Genomic DNA, 26,468 nt, shown 5'->3' with positions numbered 1-26,468 from the left:
CCTGCTCCCCTCTCAGCACCACTCTCGCTAGACTCACTGAGAATACACAAAGAGCTGAACATGGCAAGCATCACATCCACACTCCTCATTGTTTCGTGATGTGCCAAAAACACAGAAAGGCAGCCGCAGCCCTTACCCAATCCTCACCCCTTTTTCTCTATCTCTCTCCCTTCATCCTCCCACTCCTCACCCTCATAACCCCACTCTTCCACCCTCCCATCCCCCCACGCCTCACCTCCATCCCCTCATATATTCCATCCCCCCACTCCTCACCCTCCATCCCTCCACCCTCCCCTCCATCCTGCCATCAGTCCCTCTAGAAGATGCTCTGGAGAGGGGTTCAGATTAGCATGTCTAAAACCGGCTTCTTATCGCTTCTCTCGACATAAACTCATTACACACACGACAGGCTTGTATCCTCTCTCTAGGTTTTCACCAAGCCACCGATAGAGAGAGAGAGAGATACAGAGAGAGAGAGAGAGAGAGACAGGGAGAGAGAGACAGAGAGAGAGAGAGAGAGAGAGATGGGGTAATGAGAACGACTTACTAAAATGATTTATTCTGAGATGTAAATGTAGCTAGCATTGTATGGTGGGTTGCCAGTGGTGGGGGAGACGAGAAGGGTTAACAACATGGTCGGATGCACGATTTCCATTCTGAGCCCCCTGCATTATCCATTCAGTTAATAGCCCGGGGAAAAATGAACTTAAAGCACCTCTTTTGTTTCTGTCGAGGGAGCTAACAGTGGTGCTGGCACTGTGCATAACGAACAGGTGATTATGAAGTAAGAGAGAGGGGACCTTGCTTGCTATCAGCACAAGTTGCACACAATCTAATGCTAACAGTAAGTCATGGCAATAGAGGCAGAGGACAGGGAGGAGATGAGGGAGATGGTGTTGAAAGGAGCGGAGAGAGGTGAGGTGCAGAACAAGTCTACTCTAGAATGTGGGTAAAATGACTCAAATGGCTAAAGCAGGGCCAGGCCGGTGGTGGTTGACTGGGCTCCAGCCCAACAGACAGAGTCAATAGACCCTGGTAAGAACCTGGAAGCCCCAGCGCCCTGTCGGCATGCTAAACTGACCATGCATACGTCCCAAATGGCACCCTATTCCCTATGTAGGGCCATAGGGCTCTAGTCAAAAGTATGCACAATGGGCCCTGGTCAAAGTTAGTGCACTATATAGGAAATAGGGTGCCACTTGGGGCGTAGCCAATGTAACAGGGACAACACCACCGCCTCCCCAGACCAAACCTAGACTGTAGGTAACCTCAACTGTGAGTTGGGTTTGAAACTAAGAGTGTAAAATAATATGGAGTGTAAGTAACAGTGTGTGTAAATCGTCTGAGAAGCTGTTGACAATATGTGCTGATGTTTCAGCCTGTCAACCCCTGTGAGATGGATATGGAAATAGAAGTGAATTATAGGGTAAAGCTTCATTGTTGTGTTCAGGGTTTAGGGACATAATGGGCATCGTGTAGAGCTGAGGTTTTTCTCTCTGCAAACAACAGATAGACAGGATTGTGAGTTTCTCTGCAGACCTACCACATAAAGAAGAACCCCCTGTAAAATAACCACAAAAAACAAACCAAAAAACGTACACTTTAGCTCTCATTCCCTGCACCAGAATCTAAAGGGTTAACCCTCACAGCACAAATGAAATACAAAATGACAAGGTTCTAAACATGACCTACTAGGCTATAGATGAACAGTTATCTGCATGAGGGATGTTTCCCTTCATTCCTATAGCAGCAGTCCTGCTCTCTATTTCAGTACGGCGTTATAGAAGCAGCTAACCCTGCAGCTGTCTGCCTGTGTTATCTGTCCAGTAACTAATGTCCTAATTCTCCCCAGGCTGTCTGATTACCAACCCAGCCCACACACACCCTGATCTCTGGTGAGCAGGTGATTGTACGTGCACGTACACACACACACACACACACACACACACACACACACACACACACACACACACACACACACACACACACACACACACACACCACACAACACACACACACACACACACACACACACACCACACCACACACACAACCACACACGAACAAACACTCGCACGATGCACACACACACACACACACACACCACACACACACACACACACACACACCACACACACACACACACACAGCACACACACACACACACACACACACACACACACACACACACACACACACACAACACACACACACACACACACACCACACACAGACAGAAAACAACGCACACACACACACACACACGCAAACACTGCTCCCTATATGTTGCCAGGGGGATGCTTAATGAGGCATTCAAGAAGGAGGGGACAGCGTCTTGATGATTCATATTATCAATCAGGGTGTTAGTTTTCCATTTTTCACATCGATGTAATCATCCTAAAATACATTAACATTGAGGAGAGTCATAATGTGTGAATATTTTCAGTGTTATTGAGTCAAACTCTGCCAGCCTTGAATGACTGATGCGTCTTCCATACCAAAAAGTATACTCCCATGCCATGAATAAATATGCAGCATTAAAACTGCTATAAGAAAAAAAATGTATGTGGATGGGCTGGGTGGTACAAGATCATTGGAGGAAAATTAGGTTACCAAGTATAGCTCGGAAAACAAGAACAGAATGCATATTCCCATTAACCGTGTTCATATTCATGATAAATGAATTGATCGTATGACAAGTCGCTTTCAGTCCCATTTAGATACACATTAGTGTTCCATCCTTGAAATAGTAAACACTAAACATGCAGAATGCATACACTATTGGAAGAAGTGCTTCTGGATAGTACCTTGCATGGTAGGCTTTATCTGTGGTGTGCACCTCTCTGATTCAGAGGGGTTGGGTTAACTGCGGAAGACACATTTCAGTTGAAGGCATTCAGTTGTACAACTGACTAGCTCTAACTGGACAAATAGCATCCAGGCCGGTGGTAAGTCTTTGGGATTGTGTGCATGTGTACATGAGTGTTTACGTTTGTGTTGCTAACTAGCTGTGCATGTGTTTGTACAGTATGTGCCCTAGCGTGTGTATGCACGCCCACGTGTGTACTGTATGTGTGCCTTTGTGCAAGTGACTCAATGCATCTTTTAAAGGTCACTTCTGCTATAATGTCCATTGAGGTAATCGCCAGGGAGAGATAGAAATGAACAAGGGCCCTACAACATGAGCAGGAGTACCACAAAAGGTTTGTGGGCTAGGGAAAGCCTGGTGGGTTGAAGCCCAGCAGACCTCTGTTAAAGTAGAAGCCAGTTGGATAGCAGAAAGAGAAAATAAACACCATAAACAGGGCAGTGAAAGGAACTGGTGCTGTCTAAGTGGAAAATAATATGATGTAATGAATGGTATGTCAGAAACATCCCGGGCCACTGAAGCAGCCCTACAACTACTGCACCTGAAACACTAGTCTGACCATTTGACTAAGATGGTCTCTCTCTCTCTCTCTCTCTCTCTCTCTCATCAACGGTTAGGGTGGATCCCTACAACCTAATCAATACTGAGCTTCTCTCTCTCTCTCTCTCTCTCTCTCTCTCTCTCTCTCTCTCTCGAATCAACGGTTAGGGTGGATCCCTACAACCTAATCAATACTGAGCTTCTCAAGGCGGACCGTCCGTAATGAGATAATGTAGTTCAAGGTGAATGTTCTGAATCTAAATAAACCATTGATTGGTTAATCAAAGCTCAATTACAACTCAATAAGGTGTGAAACGACACAAACACAATATTAAGGACTGACCAACCATGATATCACAATGATAGTTTAACCATATTTTGAGGCCATACTGTATTTGTTTACATAGTTTACAAACATTGGAGTAAAACAAGCTTATATTTGGGGTTTTGATGGGGTATGACAGTTGAACTAACTGGTTTTAGTTCAAGTTAAAAACATACATTTATTGGTCCAAAAATGGATGTAGCAATTAAGGATTCTAGCTTTAAGGAGGTCCAACGAGAGGCACATTTTGTCACAGAAAAATCACAATTACATTTCCCAAGACCCTCACTGCTGATAAGCAATAAAAATAATCTCTCTCTCCAACCACTGTAATATAAATGTAATAACCAGCTATGAAAAAATATGCTTCATGACTAAAGATAACAATGCGAACTCAACAATTTGATTAAAAATATTCAATTTATTATTGCAAAATAATTGGATTTAGACTATTTTACTGTAAGCAATTCTACAGTTACCAAGGAAGTGAGAATAATATATCTGACCTCGGCCAAGTGATTTCCTGGCTTTTATTCAGTTACTCACTACTCACTCACTTTTAATTTCCCTTAGTTTCCAATATGAAACAACATATTGGACTTTCATACAGTGTAACTATATGCTGTTTGGCACATGGGGAGTGTTTGTAAGACTCTTTCACCATTTCTCTCCTCCTTCATTCAAATTCCACAGAAAGGGGTACATTCCATTTACTGTCAGAGAGAAATACTTATCTAAGAGATAAATAGACAGACAAATAATGAGATTCCTTCCCTCCTTACGTTCTTCCCTCTGTAATAGGGAGTTGGTTATTAATGACCCTAGGACAAGGCCTTGCTGAAAAACAACATGAATTTCACATCAACACGTGAAGTGTTCCAAATACATGTCTTCATGTGATCGCATATGATCTCATGTGAAGTTAATGTAAAGCAACATGTGATATCATGAAACTACACATGTGAAAAAGTGATCACATGCGATGTGAAAAAACAAAAACGTGAAATTTCATGTGAAATCATGCGATTTTCCATATGTGAAATCATGTGGTTTTTCTGTAAAGGAATGCAAGGAACAGTGCGGAATGGTGTGTGTGTGTGTGACGTGAGGAGTGACCAAGGGCCTCAACGTATGGGAACAACATGGGAACAGCAGTGGAGAGCCCTGAACTCTCATTTGTGTTAATAAAACTTCTCTAAATTGTTTGTGTAATGAAATTAACATCATCGGGGCAGGGGAGGGGGTCTGGGGGACATCAATTAAACAGATAAGCAAATTAAAATAAATCACTTCTGATGGTGACCCGCCGGCCGGTTGCCGTCCAGTAAACAACAGGGAGGAAACAGGAAGCAGGAAGCCATTTTGCTGAACGATTAGAGGGGTCATAAATCGTCATGACACCAACCAGCAGCAATAAATACTATAGTTTGTCTATAGTCTGTCCTCTCTTCAGGCCTCAGGACAAAGGGAGGACTGCTATCACTACTTCCTCATCTGAGATGAACAGGGGGGCCGTACTGTGTTGGTCTCGCACGTATCTCTAAAACTTACTAGGCCTTGACTAGGCCATGACCCATGAGGGCATGACACAATTAATGAGTTTACAGTACACAACATAATTATGAGGTAAAGGTCTATGGATGGATGTAAATGTGTGAGTATACAGATTGATGTCCTTTCCCCACTGTTTTCTTAAGGTTTGTCCAAGTAGAGACCAAGAGGACGCCATTTTGTGACGGTGGCATGTAGTATGTGACGTTTCCCCAAGGTATAGATCAATGATCAGTTGTCCCGCKCCCAATCCTAACCTTAACCATTAGAAGGGACAATTTTAAACTGACCCAAGATCAGTGTCTAGGACAACTTCACCCTACACTGTAGTATGTTTCCTGGGTGGGGAATTCTGAGATGTGTAGGAGGGAGTGGTGGACATGATCACAGCATCTAGTGAATGGGTCGTGTTCCACAGCTAAGGCGAGGCGACGCAACAACCAAAGGTTGCATGCCACGTTATCGACTGTGTCATCGATTGACAGATTGCTATAAGATATGATGTGGCTAGCTCATACTTAAACAACTATCCAGGCGCTGTAAGATCTGTCAGGCATCAGCAATGTCTAAGCTCTGGAACATGGACAATAATGCACCTAAGTGGCTGAAGTAATAATGGACGGTGGTGTGTTTGGGGAGGTGGTGGTGGGTGGAATTGTGGTGGGAGCCACCACAGATCAGAATTAGAGTTGATAGGCGGAAATGTGTGAGATGAGAGAATGKATGGGACACAAGAGGGCACGTTTGCAGATTTGACTGCAAACGTGATTTATCTGTCATTCTCAAGGTGTCCAGTGTCAAGAGGATGCATAAAACCCAGCTCATAAAAACACCCTCTCTTTCTGTCTCTTGGGGTCAGCACCTTAGAACCATTGTTTTACCATTCAAAATAATAGAATCAATATCAGCAGGGATATTCAAAGGATTTTCAGGTGGTTTAAAACATTTGATGTCAAGACACAAGGGGACAGGAAACGATGGAGGTCGAACACAAAAGAATAACAAAAATATTTTTTATTTCATGAGTTGGCATGTGTTCTCCATGTGTTGGCATGTATTCTCCATGACAACCAACATATTATGGACCACACCATTAAGCCATGTTAGCACTAGTCAGTGCTTTATTAACTGGCAGCTAGTTTCAAAAGGGACAACTAGTCTACACTTAATTTCGCATAATGATCATGCTCACTTGAACTATAGAATGACAATCTGTACAGAGATAACATTCCCCATACTCATTATTTTCCCTAAAGTTTTTTCTCTTCATTTCTCTGCAGTATCACAGCCAATCCAAGTCTTGCGGTCTGATCCCAGCTTCATTCATTAGCATGCAAATCCTCATCTTTAGGAGAAAGCAGAGAAGGAGAGAAGCTATAGCCCAATCACACTGGAGAAAGAACCTCTTTTGTTCTGGAACTTTGGAACATTGAAGATGTTCCTTCTCTCTATCACCGTCCAGGTACAGCTACATGCTCTTGTGACAGCAGCAATCTCCCCATGCCTCAGCCTAATGTACAGTCAGGGCTAGTTACATTAGCAATTACAGTGTTCAGGTTAAGATTAATTGAATTACTGGGTGGCTTCCCCCGTGCTTCACTGTGGGCGTATCAATCACTTCCTCGGAGCCAGATAGACCCTGAATCACCACACACACACACAAACGTGCACACACACCCTCTATCCTCCGATCCTCCCTGCTTCTTTATGCAAAATGGCCGGGCCGAGCTGCTGCACTCCATCTATCAATAAACTGGTACGGGGTGGTACACTCATTTTCTAACACTTTCCATCTCTTTAATCAAGCAGCAGTATGACACGGGTGATAGTCAGTAAAACCGGCCATATTTATTTACTGTTTCTTGCAGAGAAATAAATAACACAAATAATTAAGCAGAAACAGAGCTGTTGTGATTGCAATCTTGGTTGTGTGAATGAATGTATGAGATATTAATAGTAAACGGAGCCCTATATACAAACCTCTAATATTCACTGACATACAGAGCCTTCAGAAAGTAATCATGCCCCTTGACTTAGTCCACATTTTGTTGTGTTACCGCCTGAAATCAACATTTATGAAATAGATATTTCTCTATCACCCATCTACACACATTATAGTGGTGAAAACAGAATGTATGCTCGCAAGATCAGAATGGTTCATAAGAGGCTACACACAGTACCCCATAATGACAGTGAAAACATTTTATAGAAATGTTTGCAAATGTATTGAAAATTAAATACAGAATATCTCATTTACATACACAACCCTGAATAAATACATGTTAGAATCACCTTTGGCAATGATTACAGCTGTGTCTTTCTGGTTAAGTCTCAGAGCTTTGCACACCTGGATTGTACAATATTTTCCCATTATTCTTTTCAAATTCTTCAAGCTCTGTCAAATTGGTTGTTCATCATTGTTAAGTAAATGTTGTTWTGTAAATGTTTACTCCTGAACTTATTTAAGCTTGCCATAAGAAGGTGGCTGAATACTTATTGACTCAAGACTTTTCAGTTTTTCATTTTAAATTATTTTGTTAAATTATTTTGTTAAAATATAGAAAAACATAATTCCACTTTGATATTATGGGTTATTGTGTGTAGGCCAGTGACCAAAAATGTCAATGTAATCCATTTTAAATTCAGGCTGTAACACAACAAGATGTGGAAAAAGTCAAGGGGTGTGACTACTTTCTGAAGGCACTGTATCTCATTTTTACCTACAGTATAGTATTAGGGAAAGGGAAAGGGGGATACCTAGGCAGTTGTACAAGTGAATGCATTCAACTGAAATGTGTCTTCCGCATTTAACCCAAACCCTCTGAATCAGAGAGGTGCGGGGGGCTGCCTTAATCAACATCCACGTCATTGGCGCCTGGGAAACAGTAAGTTAACTGCCTTGCTCAGGGGCATTATTACAAAGCACTCAATAGGGCAGGGTCCCTAACTGGCGGCCCACGGGCTGCATTTGGTTTTATTTCTGAGCAAATGTCATTATTGGACATAAAAGACTGTAAAAACACCAGGAAATCTGCTCCAAGTGATTTTAATTCTGGAAATATATTCCCAAGTATTCCCACGCATAATAGAGAGACATGTGATCGTATACAAATGTAAGCAAGGTTTGAAATGTTATATCTGTTTGGGCTTCTTGCTGTCAATTTGTAGTCTACAAATGATGTTCCGGCCCCCCGACCATCCGCTCAAGAAAAGATCAGCCCGCGGCTGAATCTAGTTGATGAGCCCTGCCATAGGGCTCTTAATACGACTGACTGTCTCTTATACTAAGCAGATGTATTTTATTTCAGTCCCGTACAGTAACACAATACCTATTGTGTAAAACACATGTTTGAACAGCTGGGTTCCTGCTTGAGAGAAACTCAGGTACCTCTTTTAGAAACCAGAAATGTAATGATTCTATGATGCTTCTGTTCTATGAAATGTCTTTCAGGACAGATTAAACTCCGCTTCGTCTTTCTCTCCTCGTTCTCTTGCTACATTATTAGCCCATGACTGCATCCCAAATAGCACCCCTGGGATGCAGCCCGTATTGGACAATCTGCAGGGTTTCTGGCCAAGCAACGATAGCACTGCCAAACCCTAATCTCCTGCATGTTCTGTTTCTTTCACAAAAGTCCTCTCTACCGTTCTTTACTTGGCTTCTGCGCATTAGACGATTGTAAATGAGACATCAATCAAGAAAACAGGCAGGATCAGAAGGTTCGCAACTGATTTGATGGTCGTCCAGGTTGAGCTGAATTTCAGTCACAATGAAAATAGGTTCATTGTCTCTCCAAGATGACACCAAAAGTAATTAGACTGATACAGCTACGTACAGCAAGGCGAACCGGTTTGAGTGTGTCAAGAACTGATTTTTCACGCTCAACAGTTTCCCGTGTGTATCAAGAAAGGTCCACCACCCAAAGGACATCCAGGCAACTTGACACAATTGTGGGAAGCATTGGAATCAACATGGGCCAGCACGCCTGTTGAATGCCCCAACAAATTGAGTCTGTTCTGAGGGCAAAAGGGAGGAGGGGGATGCAACTKAATATTAGGAAGGTGTTCCTAATGTTTTGTACACTCAGTGTATATACCTACAGTACAGTTTCTYTGACAAGACTTACTCCACAAGAGTCTTCCTTTAAAACCTCTGGGATATTRGGGACGCTAGCGTCCCACCTCAACAACAGCCAGTGAAATTGCAGGGCGCCAAATTCAAAACAACAGAAACATACAAGTATTTTACACCATTTTAAAGATAAACTTGTTGTAAATCCAGCCACAGTGTCCGATTTCAAAAAGGCTTTACGACGAAAGCACAACAAATGATTATGTTAGGTCAGCACCTAGTCACAGAAAAAGACACCAATTTTTCCAGCCAAAGAGAGGAGTCACAAAAAGCAGAAATAGAGATAAAATTAATCACTACCCTTTTCTGATCTTCATCAGATGACACTCATAGGACTTCATGTTACACAATACATTTATGTTTTGTTCGATAAAGTTCATATTTATATCCAAAAATCTTAGTATATATTGGCGCGTTATGTTCAGTAATGTTTTGCCTCCAAAACATCCGGTGATTTTGCAGAGAGCCACATCAATTTACAGAAATACTCATAATAAACATTGCTAAAAGATACAATTGTTATGCATGGAATTATAGATAAACTTCTCCTTAATGCAACCGCTGTGTCAMATTWKAAAAAAACTTTTCGGYAAAAGCACACCATGCAATAATCTGAGTATGGCGCTCAGACACAAAAACAAGCCATACAGATACCCGCCATGTTGTGGAGTCAACAGAAGTCAGAAATAGCATTATAAATATTCACTTACCTTTGATGATCTTCATCAGAATGCACTCCCAGGCATCCCAGTTCCACAATAAATGTTTGTTTTGTTCGATAAAGTCAATCATTTATGTCCAAATACCTCCTTTTTTTTCGCGCGTTTAGTACACAAATCCAAACTCAGGAGGCGCGGGCAAGTCCAGGCGAATGTTCAGATGAAAAGTCGTATTACAGTTTGTAGAAACATGTCAAACGAAGTATAGAATCAATCTTTAGGATGTTTTAATCATAAATCTTCAATAATGTTTCAACCGGAGAATTCCTTTGTCTGTAGAAATGAAATGGAACGCAGCTAACTCTCACGGGAGTGCGCAAGACTGAGCTCGTGGCACTCTGCCAGACCCCTGACTCAATCAGCTCTCATTCCCCCCTCCTTCACAGTAGAAGCATCAAACAAGGTTCTAAAGACTGTTGGCATCTAGTTGAAGCCTTAGGGAGTGCAATATGACCCCATAGACACTGTATACTGGATAGGCAATGACTTGAAAAACTACAAACCTCAGATTTCCCACTTCCTGGTTGGATTTTTTCTCAGGTTTTTGCCTACCATATGAGTTCTGTTATACTCACAGACATCATTCAAACAGTTTTAGAAACTCCAGAGTGTTTTCTATCCAAATCTACTAATACTATGCATATTCTAGCTTTTAGGACTGAGTAGCAGGCAGTTTACTCTGGGCACCTTTTTATCCAAGCTACTCAATACTGCCCCCCAGTCCCAAAGAAGTTAAGGTATATCTCTGTTGTGCTCACACAGTAGGTAGAGGTTGTGCGGTGTCTGTCTGTCTGAGGTATAGAGTGTGTTCATCTTTTTTCCATGCTCTGGCAGAGTCTGGTCTGCAGACAGGAGCAGGGGGAGATCTAGACTCTGCCAGAGAGCCTGTTTGGCTCTTCACATGCCCCTCTGGAGCAGGAGGGAAAAAGGAAGGTTGGTTTGGAAACATCCTATCGCAACATGGACGGCTGCAGATAACACACACATGGCAAGTGTGTCAGCATTCAGGCTGCCAATCGAGCAGGGAGGCTGAGAGCAGAGAGGTAGAGAGCAGGAAGGCACCAAGAAGAGAGTGTGTTGTTTTCATGTTTGAACAGATGAATAAGTAAAGTGGAGAGGAAGAGAGCAACAAGACTTCACTGCAGAGGTGGTTTTAAGGAACTGTGGACTTGTAACCTTTTGAGGAGTCATTATTTAACTGACCAAACCGCTGTTAATTTTGACAGTCACTCCAAAAACTGTGCCAAGAAGCTGGACATATTGGATGTGTGGCAAAGTCATTTCAGAGAAATATATTACGGTCAAAACGGAAAACAGAACACTCAAGAGTTGAGGGCTTCCTTCTTTTTATTAGTTCCCAGGCTTTCCAAAGATCTGGGTTCCCCCCCCCCCTCTCTCCTCATCCTATTTTTTTCTCTTTTGTGGAAAACACGGCGGACGGCTCCCTGTCCTGTGATAAAGCTGTTGCCTGTGTGATGGGAGAGAGAGATCCATCATGCTAAGGCAGAGGCTATATTCCATCATGCCGCACCATTGAGGGCTGTAACATGCATGTACTCTGCATCACGCATCATTTAACCGCCCTTCTCTCTGCCCAAATAACACGGTTTTGGCTCACCTCAATCTGCAACAATATTGTGGCTTTCATGCTAAAGCTCTAAAGAAATGATCCATCTGCATACATTTTTTCAGTACTTTAGTGATTTGTTTAGTGGAGAGACCGTAGAGACCGTAGAGACCGTGCCAGTAGCCTAAAACTTGAACGCAACGGTTCTCAGTACCAAATGATAGGTTTAAGATTTCACTTTGTTTGTGGAAGAATAACACTTTACTCCCATCCCCCTTGGGCTGCCAGAAAAAAACTGAAATACCAAGTAGAAGGGGGGGACATAAATGGCAGTCAGTGAAATTACTGACATGGGTCCTTTTCATTCAGACTCATATAAAGTGGATACACTAACTTATAAGAGAAGCACCTTAAGGAGCTGTTGTAAAGCTCTATAATGTTAGAAAACCTTACATGGCAAGTTTCCACAAAGGGAGCTCAAGGAGAATAAACAACATTGACATTCACAAACATTCGCTGAATACCGGTAAATCACTATCGTTCTTTTTAGGAGTTACACCTATTGCCTTACAGTGGAACAGTGTTGCAGACTTATAGGCAAAGGCTAGAGAGGTCAATTGTTGGGATATTGCATATTTGGCCTTAAGACATGATCGAAAATTGCTTCAGTAAATTGCTTCAGCTCTATAACATTTCAAACCATAGGGGAGAGTTGCAGGCCTTGTACGTTTGTAGGCCTAAACCAAATGGTTTTGTAATCTGAATCCTTGAGCGGATACTGCTTAGTACTGTTACTAATACCCCATAAAACAAGAACAGCTGTTTAACGGAAGTGTTCTTAAGATAAGAAAGGGACAAACAGGTTCCTGCCTGACTAGTGTGGACGCAAACCTCCAGAGCAAATAAACAACAAGCAGAATGCTGCAACAAGTGTAACTCCATCCCCAACAATACCATCTGCTGTCTGCTGTAGTGAACTCTGAACTCTTTTGGGTGGTACATTCTGTGTGAAGCCCTCTAGGTGGCCCTCGATGACCTAACCCTAACAATGATCAATTACCTTTCTTTCTACAGGCTCTCAGTAAAGCTCAGCTCACCAGACCTGGGTTCAAATACTATTTGATATCATTTTAAATACTTTATCTGTGCTTGATTGAGCTTGCCTGTCTTAATGAACCAATTGAATAGTCCCAAAACAGCAAAACCACCCATCTGGCACTTCAGGCAGGCTCAAGCAAAATATCAAATATCAGGTCTGCAGCTCACCATGGTCCCTGGTCGGTGAGGCTTTGGCCATTTGTACCAAAGTTACCAACTAGACCCCCACAGAAATGAACGACAGACCGACGGACAGACGCAGGCCAACAGACAACAAACAGGTTATTTTGGGTGCCTTGGTCAGTCAGGTGAAAACATCAGGTGTGAGCGTCTGGGGAATTCAGGAGGTGTCTGAGGATCACCCTGCACCTGCTGCCTGACCCCATCCTCCCACCGGGGGGAAGATTCCCTGCATGCCAGGGGGCAGCTGCTGACAGCCAGTACCGTGGCCCAACCTACCGCACCTCCTCCCTCCCCAAACTATATTGCCCTCCCCAACCTTCCCCACCTCCCCAAACTGCCCTGCTCTCCCCAACCTTCCCCACCTCCCCCTCCCCAACCTACCCGCTTCCCTACTTCCCTGTATGGGGACCTCTTAGGGTCAGCTGCTGGGGTGTGTAAGGGTGATGGTGGGGATCGAGGGCATGTGTGTGTGTGTGTGTGTGTGTGTGTGTGTGTGTGTGTGTGTGTGTGTGTGTGTGTGTGTGTGNTGTGTGTGTGTGTGTGTGTGTGTGTGTGTGTGTGTGTGTGTGTGTGTGTGTGTGTGTGTGTGTGTGTGTGTGTGTGTGTGTGTGTGTGTGTCAAGGGTGAAATTAAATCTATTCATCAAAAAACGATTTAGTAAACTGAAATATAATAATTAACAAACACGTTATTTTAAACAACAACTATACTAAAATTATTATCTTTCACTCCAAAACTAAATTAAATAAATACAATACAAACCATTATGAATTATGTTAAGTTTTCGTTTTTTGAGGGGCAGAAATCTAATGAGGTTTCAAGCTTTTATTTCTGATGGAGTTTTCAAGCTTCTGACTCTGGCGGGTCACATTGAGATGTACTTTATAATTTAACCTTTTACTGCACTGGGCTAAATCAGGGTCACACAGAGTGATTCTTGGTAGTCTTAAATAAATGTACTTTGAAACACAAGTATACACCTCACACACATGGTTGTGGACTTCAAAAAAAGAAGAGAGATGAAATGTATTACATAAATTACAAAACTATGAAATAACACATATAGAATCCTGTAGTAACCAAAAAAGTGTTAAACAAATCTAAATACATTTTATATTTGAGATTCTTCAAAGTAGCCACCCTTTGCCTTGAAGACAGCTTGCACACTCTTGGCATTCTCTCAACCAGCTTCACGAGGTAGTCACCTGGAATGCATTTCAATTAACAGGTGTGCCTTGTTAAAAGTTAATTTGTTGGAATTTCCTTCTTAATGTGTTTGAGCCAATCAGTTGTTTTGTGACAAGGTAGGGGTGTTATACAGAAGATATCCCTACTTGGTAAAAGACCAAGTCCATTTATGGCAAGAATAGCTCAAATAAGCAAAGACAAACGACAATTCATCATTATTTTAAGACATGAATGTCAGTCAATCCAGACATTTTTTTGAACTTTGAAGTCTCTCTTTGTGAGACGCAGAGTAGGTAAACGGATGATCTTCACATGTGTGGTTCCCACCGTGAACCATGGAGGAGGAGGTGTGATGGTGTGGGGGTGCTTTGCTGGTGACACTGTCAGTGATTTATTTAGAATTCAAGGCACATTTAACCAGCATGGCTACCACAGCATTCTGCAGTGATACACCATCCTATCTGGTTTGGGCTTAGTGGGACTATAATTTGTTTTCAACAGGACAATGACCCAAAACACACCTCCAGGCTGTGTAAGGGCTATTTGACCAAGAAGGATGATGGAGTGCTGCATCAGATGACCTGGCCAGCGAGATGACATTGCCCCGAGCAGCACCGCAGATATTGGGCGCGTTTGAATGGTAAAGACTTTAGACTAACTCTCATGTACCTAACCTCATAACACACACTCACAAACTGAAATCCTAATTATAATGTTATGTGTGTACACAATGTACAACCAATTAGTGAGAGAGAGACTCAAATATATAATTTACATAAGTATTCACACCCATGAGTCAATTCTTTGTAAGATAATTTGTGGCTGCTATTACAGCTGTGAGTCTTTCTGGGTAAGCCTCTAAGAGTATTCCACACCTGGAATGTGCAACATTTGCCCATTACTATTTTCAAAATTCTTCAAGCTCTGTAAAATTGGTTTTTGATAATTGCTAGACAACCATTTTCAGGTCTTGCTATATATTTTCAAGTAGATTTAAGTCCAAACTGTAACTCGGCCACTCAGGAACATCCACTATTTTCTTGGTAAGCAACTCCAGTGTAGATTTGGCCTTGTTTTAGGTTATTGTCTGTCTGAAAGGTGAATTAATCTCCCAGTGTCTGTTGGAAAGCAGACTGAACCAGGTTTTCTTCGAGGATTTTACCTTAGCTTAGCTCAATTCTATTTKTTTTTTATACTGAAAAACAGCAGTCCGATTACAAGCATACGCCTAACTACGCAGCCACCACTACGCAGCCACCACTACGCAGCCACCACTACGCAGCCACCACTACGCAGCCACCACTATGCTTGAAAATACAGAGAGTGGTACTCAGTAATGTGTTGTATTGGATTTGCCCCAAACATAACACTTTGTATTCAAGACAAAAAGTGAATTGCTTTTCCACATTTATTTGCAATATTACTTTAGTGCATTTTTGCAAACAGGATGCATGTTTTGGAATATTTTTTATTGGCCTCATGGTGAAATCCCTGAGTGGTTTTCTTCCTCTCCAGCAATTGAGTTAGGAAGGACATCTGTATTTTGTAGTGATGATGCATTGATACACCATTCAAAATGTAATGTAAATATCTTGACGATGCTCAAAGGGATATTCGATGTCTGTTTGTTTTTTTACCTACAGTATCTACCAATATGTGACCTTCTTTACGAGGCATTGGAAAACCTCCCTGGTCTTTGTGGCTGAATCTGTGTTTGAAATTCCCTGCTCAACTTACAAATAATTGTACATGTGTGGTACAGAGATGAGGTAGTCATTTAAAAATCATGTTAAAACACTGTAACTTATTATGTGACTTGTTAAGCAAGTGTATATTCCTGAACTTATTTAGGCTTGCCATAACAAAGGGTTTGAATACTTATTGACTCAAGACATTTCAGCTTTTAATTTTTCATGAATTATTAAAAAAGTCAGAAACATAATTCTACTTTGACATTATCGGGTATTGTGTGTAGGCCAGTAACCAAATATCTCAGTTGAATCCATTTTAAATTCAGGCTGTAACACAACAAAATGTGGAAAAAGTCAAGGGGTGTGACTACTTTCTGAAGGCACTGTAGGTGCCAGTCTGACCATTTGTGTCCCCTGAATGCAACACACTTAGAAAGGCCGTGACCAACGATGCTCACAGACTTGACAAAAGTGATCTGCTCGAACGCACCCGTTGAGATGAGCATGATGCAAGACTTTGCTCTCACACAGTCACCCAGATTATCTGCACAGGTGCGCTTCACGCTGCTACAACATGGTAACTACGGGACCGAAACAGTGGAAATGTTGAGCCTGGCGCTTCAGCGCTCCTGGTTGACCCAGAAATTGACCCACCATCTACGTCATCTCACCGAGTCTACCTTTAAACCTAACCTAACCTATAACCTGACCCATCACCTTATGCATTACTGACCCACAGTGACAACAAGTGACATTCCAAAAACACAACAACTATACAACTAATAAATGGCTTCTAGCCTCCCACACATTAGGCTACTTTCTGTCCCTAACACTAAAACTAAATAATATCAAAACAAAATAGAAATGTTTTTATAAAAGGGAAACTGAATAAAACTAGTAAAGTAGATGTGAAAACTAACTGAAACTAAACATCATTTCAAATGAAAATCTTAGTCTAATAGAAATCAAAACACAAAACTATAATAACCTTGGTGTGTGTGTGTTTGTGTATGTGTGTGGTGATGGTGGGTTACATTCCTCCAGTGGAAGGTGAGGGGCCCCTTGTGTTACAAGTACAATTATACTCCATGATAATCACTTTCACAACCATGAGGCAGTCAGGGTCTCATGCTCATGAGCTCTCACTCTCTCTCTCTCTTTCTCTTTCTTGCTCTCTCAGGGGATCGGGTTACCACCCTGTCCAGCACTGTTCTGGGTGCTTCAATGCAGCTTTGTGTTTTCAGTAGTGCACCTTCAAGGAAAATCTGATAAATCAATTGGGCTCAGAGAAGCGAGTGTATTAAATGTACATCAAACACCTTGGTACCAGAGAGTTAGTGTACTGTACGTATGAGAGAGAAATAAAGAGACAGACCCACTGGGCACAGACGTCAATTCAATCAACGTCTATTCCACGTTGGTTCAATGTAATTTAATTGAAATGATGTGGAAACAACGTTGATTCAACCAGTGTGTGCAGTGGATTCTTTTGCCCATTTTAACTCACTCGCTCCGTTTAAAACTCTGAGAGGAAGAACATGTCATAGCTGGACTCCTGGCCAAGCCAGATCAAAGCAATGTTGACTGCCAGTGGTACACTGGGGGGATGCATGCAGCGTGGACGCATGCACACACACACACACACACACACACACAGGAGTCTCTTTGTTTGGTATGGTTCTGCTTTCACATGACAACCAGCAGCACACACCACAATGAAGGCTAACTAATGAACTTATGAAATATGAATAGTTGCAAAGTCATCTACTGTAAATGCATTGCTTCTGTGTGCCTGTATAGACTTTGCTATAATGGAAAACTACAGAAATTCCTCACACTACTCAAGGCGTCCACAGTAATATAGCTAACTGCTGGGATGTTTCTCCTCCCTACCAATAAGCTGCCAGCCTTTCCTTTCCACGTGCCCTCCAGACCTCTTCACAGGCCCAATGACGAGTGACATGTCTGAGAGCAACAAACAAGGCAGCACTCTCAACTCTGCCACCCACTTAATTGACACCTAACCCTGCCAAAATATGAACAACTTGGAAGTGAAGCTCACGGAAAATGCTGGGAATTTAAACCACTTTTCACCAACAGTTCTGACGACTGAGTCAATGTATTTTCTTTGTGCAACTTTTCATACATGGAGCAGCATCAGCGAAGCTATTTGGCTGGACGACTAGACTCATGTAGGAAATCATGATAATCACAAAAGAGTTTGAAAAATGAATGTTTATGGTATTCATATATGGGACAAGGTCCAAAATATTATTCCAAATGTTTACATCTGGATCTTGTAATGTATGCCTGGCATTTGGAGTACAGTAAAAACATACTTTGATAGTGTCTTCCCCTACATCCACATCTGACGGCCTCTCACCACAGGCCACTACAGAGACAGGGCTAGCCAGAGGAACAGAGAGCAGCACTACAGAGACAGGGCTAGCCAGAGGAACAGAGAGCAGCACTACAGAGACAGTGGGGGCTACCAGAGGCAGAGAGCAGCACTACAGAGACAGGGCTAGCCAGAGGACCAGAGAGCAGCACTACAGAGCAGGGCTAGCCAGAGGAACAGAGAGCAGCACTACAGAGACAGGGCTAGCCAGAGGAACAGAGAGCAGCACTACAGAGACAGGGCTAGCCAGAGGAACAGAGAGCAGCACTACAGAGACAGGGCTAGCCAGAGGAACAGAGAGCAGCACTACAGAGACAGGGCTAGCCAGAGGACCAGAGAGCAGCACTACAGAGACAGGGCTAGCCAGAGGAACAGCAGAGCAGCACTACAGAGACAGGGCTAGCCAGAGGAGAGGACAAGAGAGCAGCACTACAGAGACAGGGCTAGCCAGAGGAACAGAGAGCAGCACTACAGAGACAGGGCTAGCCAGAGGAACAGAGAGCAGCACTACAGAAAATCCCCAAAGAACCATTCTCTATGGGTCCCGACTGGGTCAGTGCTTTTATTATCAGAACACTTTTAGTACCATTACTTAATTTCCTGTAAAATACAGCCAGTTCAATAAACAGGTAAAGGCCCTAATTTTACACAAATTTCTATTTTTTGGAGCTGAGCTTTTTCATTCATAATTCACTCCCTTGTGTCTTGTTTTTGGTACAACATACTTTTCATGCAAACAACTGAATCCAAAATAATAACATCTATTTTTCTTGTAAGACTTGGCTTAACAAGACAATAACATGGGTTTCTGGAAATATACTATGTATAGGATAGATGATGTGTTGGCAGGCAGGGACCTCAGACTGCTAGTCTGGTGCAGGTCACATGTGTTTTTATGAAGGGCAATTAACTCATTAGATGGTTTGGTCTGGCCTAATCCAGCCAGTCTGGTGATGTCAGACAGCGCACCCCCTCGGACCCCTGCAGACCACGCTCAACCCCCCCCCCCCACCCCNCCCCCCCCCACCCCTCCAAATCCCCTGGCCTTGACAGGTGAAGGCTGGGTTAGAGGGTAGAAGGCTGAGCTAGAGGGTAACCCTAGTAGGTCCCAGACATAACGCTAAACTACCATCAACATGGACCTTTCATTACATCAGAGTGTTGTCTGTGACCTTGTTCACTTGGAGTACATCACATTTCCACAACAATAGCTTGTCGGGTCAAGCATGATTGTCTCGGTACAAGGTAGAGAGATGGGTAGTGAAATATAACACTGAGCCGCTGGTTTCCTGTTTAATGGCTAACAATGTAGACCTAGAACTACTTCCTGTTTAATGGCTAACAATGTAGACCTACTGTACAACTACTTACATTGTACACAGAGAGGCAGATACACACACATGTAAATGCATAAATCATACATTTTACACAACGTATTACAAGACTAAAAGATAATGGTTTGCTGTACAAAATGCATTAGTACAACTTCGGTGTGAATCAGATTTCACTTTGTCAGGGGAAGGAAGATACACTGGGTATGCTGAATTCACTCCAAAAACTTGGTGAACGTTATTTACAACTGTCCAGTGGCGACCCGTTAATCAGGGCAGGTGGGGCAGAGACAACAGTTTTCAGCTGTGCTAACATAATTGCAAAAGGGTTTTCTAATGATCAATTAGCCTTTTAAAATTATAAACTTGGATTAGCTAACACAGCGTGCCATTGGAACACAGGAGTGATGGTTGCTGATAATGGGCCTCTGTACGCATATGTAGATATTCCATAAAAAATTTACCGTTTCCAGCTACAATAGTAATTTACAAAATTAACAATGTCTACACCGTATTTCTGATCAATTTGATGTTATTTTAATGGACAAAAAAATTGCTTTTCTTTCAAAAACAAGGACATTTTAAGTGACCCCAAACTTTTGAACAGTAGTGTATATATCGAGTTAAATAATAAAGCCGCATACACACATGGTCTCTTTATTATTTTCTTGAGAAAGGCAGCTCCAAAATGCAGGTGTTTCAGCCTAGCTCAGTGCTTTCTGTGGTGGGGTGAGCCAGCCAAACATAGGAGCATTGCGCCGTGATTGGCTCAGTGTTCTGTCACTCATGGGGACAGTACGTCATCCCAAAGTCTATGTCCTTAGTAAGGGTAGACATCCAAAATTTCAGCCCTTTGGGTGCTGCCATAGAGTTATATTACAAGTGCCCTTCCAAGAAGGCTCAAGGTCATTGGCCACAGATAAAATGACGTCAAATCACGTTATATGTACAGTAGCTTTGATTGGACTGATCATATCAACATCTTATTTTCAAAGTCTTTATTTATCCTACGGTTCTGACTTGGTGTACAGGGAAAATACTGTAAGAGCTGCCCATGTTCTGCATTCTGTCGCTGTATATTTCAAAAGTGCTGAACACATATATTGACTACTTCCATCGTCTCTCGCTCATTAAAGTAATAAATAATAATAATAAATGACGGAATACCTCTTATCCGCTCATCGTTCCCTTTATGCCATAGTTTGATCATCTCAATTGTCACATTTGTTTAAGCAAGTCAGCCATATCAGCTTTGTTTTTTAAAAAGGCAGTAAACAAGGCTGAATTAATTGTTTCGCTGCCAGACAAGGCTCCGCTGATAGCCAGGTGTAGCGGTGGTAAGGATTCACTCCATGGTGCTGGAAAGAAAGCTCTGCAGTTGGGACAGCTTTATGTAGGCCCTAACAYTTTGTGGGCACCGCTTATCGCCGTTATACTGCAATTAATACATTGGTTAGTGTTGTGTTGTGTCTTTTTGAGATTGCCCCACCAAGATTTCCATACTAAAATCGCCACTGCAACTGTTGGATATATTACATAGAAAATAATATTAAAAATATTATGCAAATATTGACAATATATCTTGGTAACTTCTACACAAAGTAATAACTTTCCTTAGGGACTTGGGGGCTACAATATGCCTGTCTATGTTTCCACTGGGAAAGCAGGAAAACACAGACCGCTGGATGTTGTTGATCCCACGTCACATTAGGACTTCGAAGTGTTAAACTATGTCCCCCACACACACATTCCCATAGACACACACAAACACACCGGAAACACACACAKGTACGTACGTACGCTCGCTCGTGCGCACGCGCACACACGCTCGCTCACACACACACACACACACACACACACATTCCCACAGGGACAGACAGACAGGCCATAGTGATTCATGTTCAGTCCACATATCGGCCATTACTCTAAACAAAGACTCTAAGTCCCATGAGACGGATGCTCTGCCCTCTCTGCCTTTAACTATTCACAGACACACACCACACACACACACACACACACACACCACACACACACACACACACACACACACACACACACACACACACACACACACACACACACACACACACACACACACACACACACACACACACACACACACACACACACACACACACACACTAATGAAAAGAATACGTAATTCCAGGAAATTGGATGCAGTGATTAGCTATAGAAAACCATGGCCTTGTTTCCCTCTACCACGAGACCGCCTTTCTAGAACCAAAACCGTTTTCTAGAAGTGTAAACAAACACAAAAATGACAAGTAGCATGAATGAATACGCCGGACCGTTCTCTTGTTTGTTTCTTAATGCTTAGCCATTGCACAAATCCATCACATTGTCATGTGTGTGTGATAATCTGCAGATTTTTTGGGCCATCCCTGCAGCAGTACAAAGACCAAAAAAAGAGAATGAAAAAAAATGTTCAGAGCTTGACAGCTGAAGCCCAGATTTAGAGGGTTTTGACGTCAAGTGAATTGAACTCCGAGTGCACTGCAGTTCAGAAACACCATTTCGCTTCCATTAGCGTTTGACACTTCTTGAATAGAGGGAAAAAGAAACTTCACATACTTCAATCAAACTAAGGCCGATTCAATCAGATCAAGCGTTTACTGACGACAGCAGACAGCCGCATAGCGGTTCTGGAGTGTGAACTGCGTTGGAGCCGTCAAATTGGTGAGCAGCTGCTCTTGCGATCATTGTCATGAAGCCACACCCACCCTACTCGCATTAGAAGTTCAGAAGGAGAAAGTGTAAGCTATAAAGAAATGACGGTCAACTTGAAATATCATTAAACTAAATAATGAGGGTTCTATCATAATGGAGGTGTAGATTACATCTCACATTCCACTGTTTAACTTGTAAACAAGGCTGCATGGGATTTCTCTTAATGCAACTCCGTGCAACCCAATGGTAATGTCCGCTTTAGGTATAATACCAGGAGCCACTTGTGGATTTGACAGCTCTAACATAGTTCCACCGTCTACCACGCCAAAAACAACCAACTGAGACACTCCAAAACACCAAACCAACTGAGACACCTCCAAAACAACCAACTGAGACACCTCCAAAAACAACCAACGAGACACCTCCAAAACAACCAACTGAGACACCTCCAAAACAACCAACTGAGACACCTCCAAAACAACCAAACTGAGACACCTCCAAAACAACCAAACTGAGACACCTCCAAAACAACCAAATGAGACACCTCCAAAACAACCGCTAGGCGGATGTCGGCTGATTGAATAAAGCCCTATGTCTAAATGAGAGGGCTACTTCCTATCAAAAGCATACACACACAGAGGTTATTAACAGTTCAGCAACAGCATTCCACTTCCATTTGCGTGTTCGACACTTCTTGAGTAAAACAACAAAGTTTCACACACTTCAATCAAGTTCAAGTCTAAATGACTGCGTTAAAGCGTCCACACACAAAGACTATTAATAAAGGGAGTCTCTCTCAGACTTCCTGGAACAGAGTTGACAGGAGTGGACCTCTACACAGCAGATGCACTCCTTCAGGCTGACTAGTCAGTCACGTTGTTGTAACCCTTCTTTATTTCTTCTGCTCCGGCCATTTTAATTCAAGGGCCCATTCCCCATTTTAATGGAAGGCATTAAGTGTAACAGGCCCTGAGGTTGAGTTTGTTCGGCTAGTCCTTGGAGCTCATGGACCYAATTCCATGTAGAAGAATCTTGGCAACTCCTCAGGATAGATGGAACCCTCATGGATATGCACTCCCACAATGGATGAATAGGTAAACAGAAGGGTGTGAAAGAGTGATGGCCAAAAGAGAGAGTGTTCACGCTCACAGAGGCACAAAGAGGGAGGTGTCTGTGTGTGGGGAGAGGGTATGAGAGCTAGGGTATGAGAGGGGGCCGAGGCTGGATGGGGGGTTTGGGGGAGTTAGAAGGAGGGGGCCCGGGTGAGAGGAGAAGTTTCTCCAAGCTTTTAGAGTGAACTGCATAGTGTTAACTCAATCAAAAGGTGAATCAAACCTCCTGAGACACTCAGGTAACCCTTCGTTATAACCCTAATCCTTCTTAAAAACAGAGCTGCAGCATCGGCAATGCCCCATTACACACAGACCCACTGAGAGGGAGAGACATGCACCCCCGAAGAGAGAACACACACACGCATGGCGTACGCACAACCACACACACACAKACACATGGGCACGCATACAACCACACACATACATGGATGCACGCACAACCACACACACGCACATGGGCGTGTGCACAACCACACACACACACACACGTATGCACACACAACAACGTGAACCTACTGATCACAAATCCATAGGCTTGAACACAGAGAGAGAGAAAAGTGGGATAAAATATGGTAACTCTCAAYGAAGAGAGGGGATTGAGGGGGAGAGAGTGTATGTCTGTATTTATGTGTATTTAGAGTTTGTTCAGAATATTTATTTTAGGCCAGACATTGACCCTACTCCCGCAGCATTTAAAGTGCTTGTCACTTTGGAAGCAAGGCGGTACTATGCATGTTATCTAAATCTGGGCCTTTTCCATATAATACTTATTTGTATCTCCCCATTCAACTATTGGTGATGTTGAATAGGCCTATGAAGAACAATTCGATTTTTTATATATGTTTTATATTTGATAATTAATAATTACAAGACAGCAATTAAGTGTATTTTTTACATGAAAAGTATTCACTTTATTTCATTTTAAATGCAATGGAAAGTGTCATAAATTACGTTAATACACTAATATATTTCTTTAGGATTTTGGGGAGATACATTTTATAAGTTGATATTGTGATCTGCCATGAAACCTAGAGAGAAGCCAATTTGCCAAGATACATTTTGAGTAAATAAAATATGAACTTATTGATAAGGTTATTGATAAGGTTGACTACTTAATCATGTAAACTATCGTTACAAATGAATCCCCATCATTGGTCATTGAAAAAGACAATAGCCTATATAATTGGTTAGGAAAAACATGTCGTTAGTCTAGTTCATAGGTCATAATTACGCAGTGTTAATTGTAGGCTACAGAAATACCTTTTTTTAATCTTAAATGCGTATTTTCCTAATATCAAAAATACCCAAAATATCAAATTAATCTGTAGTGAATTATAAAATATATTTAGGTGTTATGAGAGCTCTCCCACAACTTTGACACTAGTTTAACAGTTGAATAAAGTAGCCTATAGGGCACCAAGTTGTCCATGATTTATATGTAAATATCTTTGTTTATATCCTGTATATTGTAATGAAAAAAAGGACCGTATACTGTAATTAAAGCCCCTTCAAAGACAAAAGGCAACAAAGTAATAGAAAATAAGTGTGCTATAAAACTTGGTCCGTTGAACAAGTGTTGCCAGTGAGKGGCACTGGCGGTGCACAACTTTTAAAACAACACAACAGCACAACTTTTAAAACTTGTCACCAAACAATATTTCACTCTGCACTGATGAATTTGGGATAAGTAGAGGCATAGGCTTATCATAATCCAATAATAATAATACTAACAATAAGCCCACTACTAATAAAAAATAACAATAATAATAATTTCACTTATATTTAATGTATTTATTTAAACATTCACCTGTACCACTCCAGTCCATTCTCGTAGTTGCGGTCGAAGAAGTGCGGTTCGGCTCCCACAGCTCGGATGTCTGGATGCACGCGGAGGAACTCGAGCAGCGCGCGCGTCCCTCCTTTCTTTACCCCGATGATCATCGCCTGTGGAAGCTTCTTGCTCCCGTCTCCAAGCGGACTGAGTTTACCTGTACTCCCCGTCTTCACCATAAACCGAGGTGCTAATCTCTTCGAATAAACTATATCACCCAAAGAAGGCTGCATATAATGCGACAGTTCCCGGTTCTTTTCGCTATCACTGTCCACCTGATGTCCCGGTTCGTACAAAACCTGTCCGGTATCAGCATCGTTGAACCGGGAGTACTCAGAGGTGCGTTTAGCGTCGTCGGCGCTCTCGTAGCTCAAGCCCGGCTTGGACCCTGTGGTCCATTTCTGTAACAGTCTTTTCCTCCTCAGCGACCTCAAGTCGTGTAGTTCCGAGGCGAAGAAGCCCACGACTTGGCTGGATGCTTTCACCGGCGTGGGCATGCTGCTGCAGCGGTCCGTGAGGCAGTGGAGGAGGTACAGGGAGGTGAGGAGAGAACACAGCATGACCACGAATTTCTTGAAAATTCCTCGGGACAGGGGGTCCGAATAGACTCGGCTAAAAGCCATAACGGTCCTTGGGTCTCCGGTTCAGAAGCCACAGCCATGCTAGGCAGACATTCTCGGGTCTTGCCATTAAGAAWTAGAGGGGACAGCTCGTAGACTACCGGAGCTTGCTCCGCATCCACCAGTGGATTAGACCTTGCACGCGGCTCACTCAAAAATAACCCTCACATGTGTCCCAGCGCTCGAGCTGTTAAAGTCTTTATAATAAATAATATTGTAAGTCGACTTCAACGTTAGAAAACAGTTGAATACGCAGTGCAATTCTAAATGTCAATGGCTGGCTATCCCGCATTAAACCAATAATGTATTGCCAAAAGAGCATTGTCAGTACTCTAGCCACGATTAGAATACAACATGTAGGCTGTTTGTTGTTTAAATTAAATGACTATGCATAAATTCAGCACCTTTATTTCATTTTAAACACGTGGCAGTTGTATCAAACTTCTGTATGACTTCAGAGAGGAAGATGGGCATGTCTTCATCTAATTAGAGTGTGTAAACGTTTTGCAAAGGTATGTGAGAGGCATGTCAGGATCCAATGAAATGGCAGTAGGGAGGGAACTTAGTCCCAAACCTGCCTTGCCTGTTGATGGGCTGTCACACACACACACACACACACACACAC

The 26,468-nt window shown here is 42.5% G+C and overlaps 1 protein-coding gene across 1 annotated transcript in view; it reads right to left on the bottom strand.

The window, feature by feature from the left end:
* si:ch211-216b21.2 (heparan sulfate glucosamine 3-O-sulfotransferase 3A1) overlaps positions 1-26,277 on the bottom strand; it is a 56,997-nt gene extending 30,720 nt beyond the window's left edge. Inside the window, exon 1 of the mRNA XM_023993452.2 lies at positions 25,200-26,277. Within this exon, the coding sequence (XP_023849220.1) occupies positions 25,200-25,846 (647 nt within the window). The 5' untranslated portion in view covers positions 25,847-26,277. The remainder of the gene's footprint in view (positions 1-25,199) is intronic.
* Between the last annotated feature and the right edge of the window lie 191 nt (positions 26,278-26,468).

Source organism: Salvelinus sp. IW2-2015, linkage group LG8 (assembly GCF_002910315.2).
Source record: "Salvelinus sp. IW2-2015 linkage group LG8, ASM291031v2, whole genome shotgun sequence".
Classification (NCBI taxonomy): domain Eukaryota; kingdom Metazoa; phylum Chordata; class Actinopteri; order Salmoniformes; family Salmonidae; genus Salvelinus; species Salvelinus sp. IW2-2015.
Note: the sequence above shows the minus strand (reverse complement) of the source record. Positions and strands in the feature narration are given on the sequence as shown.